The sequence below is a fragment of the Bactrocera latifrons genome, unplaced genomic scaffold (genome assembly GCF_001853355.1).
Source record: "Bactrocera latifrons isolate USDA-ARS-PBARC rearing strain unplaced genomic scaffold, ASM185335v1 scaffold_360, whole genome shotgun sequence".
Taxonomy (NCBI): Eukaryota; Metazoa; Arthropoda; class Insecta; order Diptera; family Tephritidae; genus Bactrocera; species Bactrocera latifrons.
This window is the reverse complement of record NW_017537002.1, coordinates 173,334-184,839: the sequence shown is the minus strand read 5'-3', so window position 1 is coordinate 184,839 and position 11,506 is coordinate 173,334. Positions and strand designations below refer to the sequence as shown.

Here is an 11,506-nt window from a genome sequence, read left to right as displayed (position 1 = left end):
GCATAATTTTTCGGATATTTTTGGTAAGGAGTCTGATAGTAAAGATCGCGATTTTTTTGTGTGGGGAAAAGGAACACAAGGATAGGATTCTACCTTCATGGCAGAAAGTATTAATTTTATTATTATAATAATAATAATAGATAAAAAGAATATAAGATAAGAAAATAACTAAAAAATATGATCACTCGAAAACATCAAAATTTGCTAAGAAATTTAAAAAAAAAACTATATGTAGAGCTCTGTTATCCAATAAAAACCATTATTATACTTTTGCGATGATATTATATGCTATAACACTACTGAATCCGTTAAAACATACAAAAAATCTTTTTGACTGCTTGGGACTATATATGCATACACAGTTCACGACTAAGTCGATATTTAACCTTTTTAATATCCTGGATTCATCACCGTTTGACATACATACGTACGTAGTTATAGATTTAAATTTTAAATTCCTCTTTGCATATTTATAAAATAAAAATAAAATTACAATTAGCTTAAGCTTTCAATATATTGGTATTAAAGTATCAAATTTATATTCATATATTTAATGTATGTACATGTAGTGGTTGTGTCAAACTTTTCTTAGATTTCATATTATTATTGTATTGTAAACTTGTACTAGAATTGGTAAAATTAATTTGAAGGTAACTTTATAAAATGATTCGCTGCCAATTATCAAGCACACGAAGAGAAAATTGACATTAGCACATTTTCATTTTATAACATTGCATTCTTAAATCAAAACCAACATTTTTGAGTAATGAATAGCAATGGAGCGAAAATGAAACTCTACCTATAACTGCATAAAAGGGGAGATTCTCTATGATTATATGAAGTGCAAAACTCCTATGACCAAAGTATGTAAGAGTACGTGAGCACCACATTGCAGAAACATAAATACCAGTGATATATGTAATATACAACTGCCATAGGATTGCAATTATTTTGCAGCTTTTGCATAACAAATTTACACGTTTTTTCTAAGAGAAAGAGAATCTCCCTTATGTTGTATGTAATATCAAACAGACCATCTAAAATGAACGTATTTGTTCGCAATTCGCCGAAGTAATTTCAAAATCTATACTTATACGATACTTTTGGCTTTCTATTAGTAAAAAAAATGCCATTATTTAAAGATCCTAAGTCATGGAATTATCTAATAATACAGTCTACATAAGTTCTTCTTGCATCACGTGTTAAATTGTTCAACAAAGCTATTTCATTCACTATATATATATGTATATACACAGTAACCTGATTTTTTAAAAATAAAAATATGAATGTATATACAATAATATGGAAAGATTAATCGCTTCTGTTCTGTCACGTTACAGCCCGGCTTTGCCCTGCAAAATATCTTCAAACTGTTCCTCAGACAAGAAGCGATATATGCCATCTTTGTTTAAGTAATATATTGGATCTTTGATTCGACGAATATCGAAGGCTTCTCTGGAAAGCTCTATTTTTTTCAGTTTAAAAGTAGCGGTGCGTGGTATATCGTTCATTAATCTAATAAAAAGCGGTCGCGCATAGGCTGGCAAACTTCCCCGAACGCCAGCTGATAGATGTTGCATGTCCACTTTGCGATCAGGATCAACTATAGCTGCCATACCAGCTTTGCCTTCTACGTAGGGAATCTTTAAAGAGTTGTAAAAATATTGAGAGAATAATCACTACAGCATCACAGTGAAACTTACATCCACCCCATATACAACACAATCTTTTAGACCAATCACGTTCGTAATATTCGCTTCCACTTCTTGTGTGGCGACATTTTCGCCACGCCAACGGAATGTATCACCAGTGCGATCTTTGAAGTAGAAATAACCGAGTATGTCCACAACCACCATATCCCCAGAATTGAAAAATATATCTTCTGATCTGAAAACATTTCGCAGCAACTTCTTTTCGGATGCTTCTCTGTCGGCATACCCATTGAATGCAGTTACCGCCCGCTTAGGATTCACTTTACCTACGAGCAAACCTGTCTCTCCCGGTGAACATCTTTGGCAATACCCATTCGAATTGCGAATGGGTTCGCCAGTTTCTTCGTCACATTTAATGATTTGCACTGGATAAAAGTAACGCGCAATTAATGGTACGAAACCCACAGCACCCACTTGATTGGCGACATTGGCTGAAAGTGATAATGCCACTTTTATTAAGTGCATATAATATTAAAGTAATAAATTATAATTATACCGAGATTGGAATTTCCCTCTGTTGAGCCGTAGACCTCTCCAATACTCGGAATATTAAATCTTGATACGAATTGTGACCAAATTTGTGGACGCAACCCGTTGCCGTACATCAAGCGTAGTCGGTGTTGTGTATCTTCTGGCTTTGGTGATGTGGATAACAAATAGCGACACAATTCACCAATATATTGTGCTACAGTGCAGTTATATTTGATGCAATCCTTCCAGAAATTTGATGCTGAAAACTTTTTTCGCATTACTATGGTACAACCATGAATCAGCGCATTTCCCACACCAACTATACCTCCAGCCGTGTGATACAGTGGTAACGCTGTATAAATAATATCGCCAGCGTTAAGAGACAACATGTGGTGGATTCCGCTAGCCATAAATAAGTATCTAAAAACAATAAGGTATCAAGTTTGTCTGGGAGAGAGATAAAGTGATTCAATTTACCTTAAGTTATTTATTACAGCAGCCTTTGGTAATCCCGTAGTACCAGAAGTGTAGACGAATAATAATTTGTCCTTTGTACTGCAAGCCGCAATGTCCGCGCTTAGATCCTCTATTGGCTGTAGCTCTAGGGCGGCGGTGAGATCAACAGCACCTGTATATAATCATGTTATTCTGTAGGTTTCATAAAACAATAACATACACGCTAACCTTTAAAAAGCTTAAAATTATCGTTATCCCGCTGTTCTTCATCGCTAAATTGGTAAATCGGCAAGGTTTTGATATCCACCTCATCGTAAATTTCTTCCAAAGCCTTGCTGAGCTCTGTACCAATAATTATTATGTTGGCTTTTGCCACTTTGATAGAATGCAGTAGGGTATCGCGTCGTAGATTCGAATTAATTAAAGCTGTTACGACACCGATCTTGGAGAGACCAAGCCACAAACATACATACTCGGGCCTGGTCTCCATGACTAAAGCTACACAATCACCATGTTTCAAGCCTTGTGCTTTGAAATATGCACCAACTTTATTTGTATAGTTCTCTATCCACTGAAAACTAAGCGAACGATCGTCCATTATAAAGCATGGCTTTTTGGGTTGCTTCTTCACACGTTCTTGAAATATGCGTGCTATTGTCCATTGCTTTCGTTCCATGCGCATAATAAAGAGGTTCATTCTAAGAAAGCGATATCCAGCTCTGAAATTATTCAAATCAAGTTTTAGCTATAGCATTTTGTTCCAAAAAAATAAACTTACATAATATCACGCTTAACCGTAGTCCCGAAAGCATACACTAACGTCGGGTTCCTAAACATTAAAGCCAATGCAGCGCCCAAAAACAGGCATCCGTTAGTACTGTCTTTAAATGCTATGAATGCCAATAATCCAAAAATGAGAACGACCAGACGGGTGGAGTTGCGTTGTTTAAAATTCAACTCCAACAATATCTGCATTTTGTTCAATCTAAAATCTATTCAATGGAAATAAAATGATAAATTTGGCTATTAAAAAGTTCCCAAAATTAAAAACGTAAAAGAACGTCATTGATAAAATTTAACCTAGTCAATAATATGTAGCAGACTTCTAAACATCGTGACCTAAAATACAAATCAACATATCGTGCAAAAACTCCTGAAAAGTGATGTTGAGACATATTGCACTTTAGATGGAGAAATGTATGCCAGCGTAAGTAGTGTAACAACGGTTCTTTAGCTTGTTAAAAAGCTTTTAAAGTGAAGTAGAAATGTTATAAACGTTGATTCAACTCCGTCTCAATGTACAAAGTTTAACGCTGAGCAAAGACAGTAAAATCTGTATCAATTTATCTTCCAAACTCGACCAGCAATTTTCAGTAACCAAGTATTAAGTCAAAATGTTCTAAACTAATGAACTGGAACGAAACCGAGAAGCTTGTAAGATATTAACAAACATATCCCAAATTTGATACCAATTCCTACAAAGGCCTCAAGTACCATTTCGGGAATAAAATTAATTTTTTTTTTTTAATTTTTCTGCCCACAGAAACTCTTTGTCACTGTATATATACCTTCTATGATTTTGTATCTTAATTTACGACTTAGTAATAGAGCGTCATCTTGATTTGACAAGGAAATATGGTAATAGTTTCATAATTCTATACCAGAGCTAAGTAGTCTAGACATTCCTTTACTAGTCTTGATCTGTCTATCTAAAACAGTCGAACAATGTTACTATCAAATATGTCTCTTTTTCTCCATGAAAGTAGTATAATTCCAAAACCCTATTTCGGGTTTCGCGCAAAACGTGGCAATAAATTTACTAACGAATTCAGAAAGGTTTTCAATTAAGTGCGCCATAGAGGTCTTTTATACATATAAAATTAAAAAGATATTCCCTTTCGAATTGAATAAAACATAGAAGTCTTAATTGAAAAATGGGTAATTATGGATAAAAGTAGCAAATGTCATATCAGATGAACGACCGATTAAAGTTGGTGTACTGCAGTACGCCGTAGTATATGTACATATAAACATATGTTCGATCAGAGCGTCACAGCCACTAGAGGATCACAAAGCTTTTCTTGACGAATGCTTAGCCTACTGGCTTACTAAAGTAAATGAGGAAGAGCGTAAGCATGTTACATTTAAAATAAGACGAATAATGTGTCAGCTGATTAAATTGAATAGCGTCTTAATATCTCAAACAAATGTAACTTATCTTAGCAGACACTTAGATACAATAGATAGACCCGGTAAAAAGACATATCAAGCAAAATAACTAGCATGAAAATAAGAACAGCAAATTTTGTAAATAAAAATCTACAACAAAGTACTGTTATACAAAGCATCATAAAACCGATTTGGATGTATTGTATTCATTTGTGAGGTATGACTGTGCAACTAACATTTGCAAAATGCAGAATTCCAATCAAAAACCTTTGAGTGATAAGGGGTTCACCACGGTACATTCGTACTGAAAATTCATTCAAGGAAATACTTTCAGATTTAGCAAACTTTTCTATTAAACAAGAAAAATTGGAACTTCGACTCTGTCGAAGCTATAGTCCTACCCTTCACAAGTACATTTATTAAAGTAAGCATATATAATATTATAATTTTGATTCGTCATATAGTACAATTATTTCGCCGATTGTACTATTGACGGACAAATGGACCTTTTACTACATATGTACGTACATATTTGATTGGGTCTCCGAAACTTTCTTCTGGGTGTTTCAAATTTCGTGGCAAACTTAATATACCCTGTTCATTGTATGCAATTGCAATAGTAAAATACTAATTCGTTGGTATAGGAACGTATGATATAAACATTTTCTTGTCGGAGAATAGCACGATAAAATTAAATAACTTTTAACTTTTTGTGACTGACTTTACAGCGTTACATGACCATTTACCGTTACTAAAACTAAGCGAGAGAAATACGATATCAGCACAAAAATTATTACTATAGTGAAAACTTTAAGACATCTGAAAATATTTCACACGCCTTTAAAAGATTTCCCTAGTACCAGCTCTCTTTAAGCCACATATATCGTATATGGAGATCTGGGAGGTCTGCTCTTTCACCAATCCGCGGACACACCCGCATCGGTTGAAATAAAAATTCGTAAATAAGCTGACTACAAGATTGAGCTACTCGATAATCAATTTCTCTCGCGTTAGTGGCGTCATTGCACGGTGAGGCTAAATACGCCTAGCTCCACTGTTTTTATTACCAAATTGTTAGGGATGTGGGTATCTAAATTCCTCACAGATAAGTATACAAAATACACTTACCAATATTGGAATCATTAGGTATACTAAAAAACATATTATAGAGTGACTGATTTTGCAGTCTGACCGCCAGGAACCGTAAGATGGAACTATTTAATTGGAGTTAAGGTAAAAACTCGAAAGTAACAATATAATACATATTGTATACCTTTGTGTTTAATACTTACATTTTTATATAAGTAAGTTTAAGTAGTTCGGCACTTTTTGCAATGAATCTATAAGTAAAGAATGTCTTGTAGTTAGTGCATATTTAGCTGATTTCAATTGTAGTATAATCTCTCATTTAACATATAATATTAACTACATTTGATGCGTTTATTTTTTTATATTTTTAATACGACACCAGAGTCAATACTCTCATTAAGAGGAAAAAGACCAGCGCACGATTGACAATCTCCAGCTTGTATACATAATAACATACTCGTAGAAATGAATATAAAGGGTGATTCATTTCGGGATACTCTACTTTTTAAGAGAAAAAAATACAGAAACTTCAATTTTAATGGGGAATGATTATTACCACTCGAAAAAACATTTTTTGGTGTATATACTATATACTTATAGGTACAAATATTTGAGGTAAACTTATTTCTAATAACTGTCAAAGTTTCACTTTTCATCTAAGTGTTTGAATTGACCGGTTTAATGACCCCTTTACCCAATTTAATATTCTGTTTGTGGCAATTTTTTTGATAAGTGCCCTAACGCAGGTCTTTAGATACATATATACAGTAGAATTGCACAAAAGGTAACTCGTGAGAAAGTTAAACCTCGGCTAAGTTGACCGATTTTGAGCGTTCACGTACCGCTCTAAAAAGTTTAATTTTGGTTGTCTTTTTTTAACTTATCTATTTTTATTCAAACCTAACCGTTTGCTATGCTTTCCTCGAATTTATATGCAAACAAGTAAGGAAGGGCTAAGTTCGGGTGTCACCGAACATTTTAGACTCTCGCATGATAAAGTAATAATCGAGATTTCAGGCGTGGTTGTGAACCGTTTTCACTTATATTTGGTACATGTCATCATTATACACCGAATTTCATTGAAATCGGTCGAATAGTTCCTGAGATATGGTTTCTGGTCCATAAGTGGGCGACGCCACGACCATTTTGAATTTTTACAAAAAAAGACTGGATGCAGCTTCCTCATGACATTTCTTCCGTAAAATTTAGTGTTTCTGACGTTTTTTGTTAGTCGGTTACCGCACTTTTAGTGATTTTCAACATAACCTTTGTATGGGAAGTGGGCGTGGTTATTATCCGATTTTTTCCATTTTTGAACTGTACATGGAAATGCCTAAAGGAAACGACTATATACAGTTTGGTTGACGTGGCTATAGTAGTTTTAGAGATATGTACAAAAAGGTTAGAAGGGGGCGGGGCCACGCCCCTCCCTAATACGATCCTTTGTGCCAAATTTCATTTTAAATATCTTTATTTATGACTTAGTTATGACACTTTATAGGTTTTCGGTTTCCGCCATTTTGTGGGCGTGGCAGTGGGCCGATTTTGCACATCTTCGAACTTAACCTTCTTATGGAGCCAAGAAATACGTATACCAAGTTTCATCATGATATCTCAATTTTTATTCAAGTTACAGCTTGCACGGACTTACGGACAGACAGACATCCGGATTTCAACTCTACTCGTCACCCTTACCACTTTGGTATATATAACCCTATATCTGGCTCTTTTAGTTTTAGGACTTACAAACAACCGTTATGTGATCAAAACTATAATACTCTCTTTAGCAACTTTGTTGCGAGAGTATAAAAATTATTGTCTATGTGGCGAGGTATATATAATACATATGTACATTGTGTGTCATGAGCGTTTGAACTTGTGAATTGTGTATAGTTAGTGTTTTGAAAAATGTCAACAAAGCTGAAAAATTCATTGCAAATCAGATTAAATTTACGGAGAGACGGAACATGGCCGAAGAACAGCTGGATAGCATCACATTTATGTTGTGTTTATTGAAATCATCGATAAATTCGCATTCCCCGTTGCTTCAAAGGATTTGAAAACCCATTGGAATATGATAAAACGCAAAAGTATTGGATGAATTGAAACGACTTCGGGAGGTAAAATCGTTTTTGTCCAAGGTGAGTGGTGTTGGCGACAGCAATGAAGACATCAAAAATTGGAACGACGATTAAAATATGAAGACGAGAATTGTCAGGAGTTATTACACAAAAGAAAAAAACAAACATCAGCCATAATAAATTAATATGTGCATGTGTATGTACGGTGAAAAAGCACAAGTTACGAGTAAAATACAAATAAATTGAACGTATTATATCACTAATATGATTTATTTCCGAGTTTTTTCAAATTCGAAAACCCTTTAGAGAAGTTAATAATTCGGAATAGTAAAACGCTCTTGGGACATTTTGGTTAACTTTTTCGCGATTCTACTATATGTATGTACAGCTGCCAGCAGTGAGATACATATGTGAGTTATGTAAAATGTCAAAAAACTTTAACATCCATTGAAATGCAAAAGTGGATCATATTTTCCAGGCTATGTTTATTACTAAAAATATTTAGAATAGAATAGAATACATGAATAGAATACAAGACATGTTTATTTACACAGATGTGTTTTTGTACGAAACTTGTTGGGAGCAGTAAAATAGTAGTAAAGTACTAAAAAAATTTTTTTTTTAAATACTGAAAGATTTTTGCAAGTTTCATCTATAGGAGATCTTAGTATTTGGTAGCATAATCATGATAATACATCGCTTCTTCAGAGAATCTACGAGGCTGTGGCATCTTTTCAGTGGTATGCTCTGCCATGATTGCTGCACTAAAGTCCACAACTCGTTGTTGTTCTTGGGTTTATCCTTCCACACAGCTTCTTGACGTCTGCCCAACGGTTTTCAATAAGATTGAGGCCAGGGGATTGAGCTGGCCTATCCATGACCTCAATTCCATTGACCCGAAACCACTCCTTTGCCACCCTACTGGTGTGCTTCGTCATTATTCTGCTGAAATATTCTTTTTAACGGCATATCCTCTTCAGCAAATGGTATTATAATATACTGCATTATATCCATAAATGTGTCCATTATGGTAGTAATCTTCTGAATTGGGACTACACAAAAAAATTGGACCTGTAAGAAAAAGTCCCCAAACCATGACATTCAAACCGCCAAGCCTGATAGTTTTTGTGCTGGAGATGGGGTCGTACTCTGTATTACGGGAGCGTCTTAGATACTGACGGGACCCTTTACCGCCGTATAGAACAACCTTCGATACATCTGCCCACAAGATGTTGCGACATTTCTCAATGGGGCAATTCAGGTGTCCTTTGGCAAATTTAGGACAACTTGCTATAAGATTTTTTTTTAATAACGGTACTTATCGAGGATTGGGGACACATAAATTATGTTCATGTAGAAGTCTTCTCACTGTATAAAAACCGCAGGCCGGGTTTAGTTCATTCCGAATCCATGTCCATAGCTGACATTCTAGGTCGAGTCTTGGCACATCTTACAACTATTGGTGTAAAATTTTCGGAAAGAATCCGTCTTGTGCCCCTTTTTTCGTCTTCTTTATAAATAATTGCATTGCGAATCGTTGTGGCTTAACACCCTACAAGTCTTTCCACTCCCTTGTACGAACGCGTTTAAGCATAGAACGTCAAAAGTTAACTAAAATCCCGGCATAATTCCGATTTCTTTGGCGCCGCGATTTGAAGGTACCGTTAGAAAGAGGAATTAAAAGATATATAGGGTTATACAAGTAGGTACCGCAAAGGTTTAATTTATGAGATATTCGACTTTAAAACATTCCCAAAATTCGAACATTTCAACAAGATATTTCACAACATTTAACACACTTTATTCGCATTTTTTACTTCAAATTCATTTGATCAAACTGCAAATATTTAAACAAATTCACAATTTACACTTTTAGCAGGTTTTATAAGCAAGAAATCTATATTTTAAAAATCACTTTTTACACTCGTAGTGAGCATTATTTATGCGTTAACAATTAAGAGGAAATGGAGCCCTGCCCAATTCGCTGAATTGAATTATATAAAAATATTACGTCGTAAAATAATAAAATAGTTAGGTTATCCCGGGTATCGACTCTATCAGGATTATTTTTTTAAAGGAGTACTGCGCGAAAGTGCCTCAGTCACCCCGGGTATTGGCTCGACCAGGGTTATTTTTTTAAAGCGCGGTAGAAGCCCGCCAACGCAGAACAGAGTACTACGCGAAAGTATTTCAGTCACCCCAATATGATATACATTTTATAATATTATTATACAGTTTTACTTAATTAATATAAATCGCATATTTTACATATCAATATGTACATATATGGAAAAAGTGTTCACTCAGTTATAGCTTGAAAAATCTTGGAAAGTATTTTTGAAGTTTTAATCGGGAATATTTTTAAAAATATAAGTGTTCGCAGCATTATTTTTGCATATCCCTCCAAAGTAATCGGAATAGTGCCGATGCAAATAGGAGCGTTTGTTCTCAAAAACCGGACAAAATTATTTAAAGTGATTTTAGGAATGAAAATTAATGAAAATGCTTAATTAAATAATATTGCAATATACGAAAATAAAACAAGTAAGGAAGGACTAAGTTCGTGTGCAACCGAAGACTTTATATTGAATATACATATTTGAGAAGGGGGTAGAGCCGACCAGATTTTTATCTATTTTGCGGGGAAAATGTTTAAGCTTATATGTTAAGAACTCTGTAGTTTAAACTTTACTAGGAAAAATAATTAATAGCTCGACCTCGCTCGACACTGTAATAAAAAAACTAATTTCTAAAAAATTAAAAAAAAATATAGTTTTTCAATGATTCATTGTTTTCCCGAATAAACATTATAATACATTAATTAAATTAATTTTTATATCATTAATATTAAATACTTACCATGTTGTCCTGAATTCATAAAAAATATTTTCAAGAATTCCGTTCAATAAAAAAGCACTTGCAATTTCGAAACCAATAGAGAGTTTCGCGAATAAACACGTGCGATCTGAACGAAGTCTAAGTTCCGACTACTTGTGTGGCAATATAGAGGCCTGAAGGTCATTAATTTAATCGGTTCATTGTAGAACGGTTATTTAGGTACCAAAAAAAATTATTTTGAGCACAATCGCTGAAGTTTGTAATTTTAAATTTTGTCCGGTTTTTAAGGGTAAATGCTCCAATGTGCGACGCCTCAATGACGCACACATCTATTAAAAATAATACGTAAATATGTATGTATACATACAGACGCGGATTTCTTTTGCTAATAGCGGGATTCTGTTACCAGTGTCTAGTCTCTATTTGAGACATTTTGAGATAAAATCTCAATCTGTGACTAGTTACTATTCACTAAACCGTGTCTAGCTTTATAGCGGGATTCTGTACCAGTCTCTAGTCTCTATTTGAGACATGTTGTGGTAAAATCTCAATTTGTTACTAGTTACTATTCACTAAACAGTCTCTAGCTTTAGTCTCAAAATATTGCTTCAAATTTGAGACCTGGTAGTTAGCAAGTCACAAAACCAAAAGGACTCTTGTCTGCCATTTTGAATATACTGAATAGAGATC

At 34.4% G+C, this 11,506-nt stretch overlaps 1 protein-coding gene across 1 annotated transcript in view; it reads right to left on the bottom strand.

Annotated features, from left to right (window-relative positions):
* Positions 1–500: 500 nt before the first annotated feature.
* Positions 501–11,506, bottom strand: part of LOC108971867 (long-chain fatty acid transport protein 4) — a gene marked incomplete in the record, with an annotated part of 26,511 nt that continues 15,505 nt past the window's right edge. Inside the window, 6 exon segments of the mRNA XM_018938190.1 lie at positions 501–1,643; positions 1,704–2,143; positions 2,209–2,603; positions 2,661–2,811; positions 2,868–3,358; positions 3,418–3,631. Coding sequence (XP_018793735.1) covers positions 1,335–1,643; positions 1,704–2,143; positions 2,209–2,603; positions 2,661–2,811; positions 2,868–3,358; positions 3,418–3,614 — 1,983 coding nt within the window.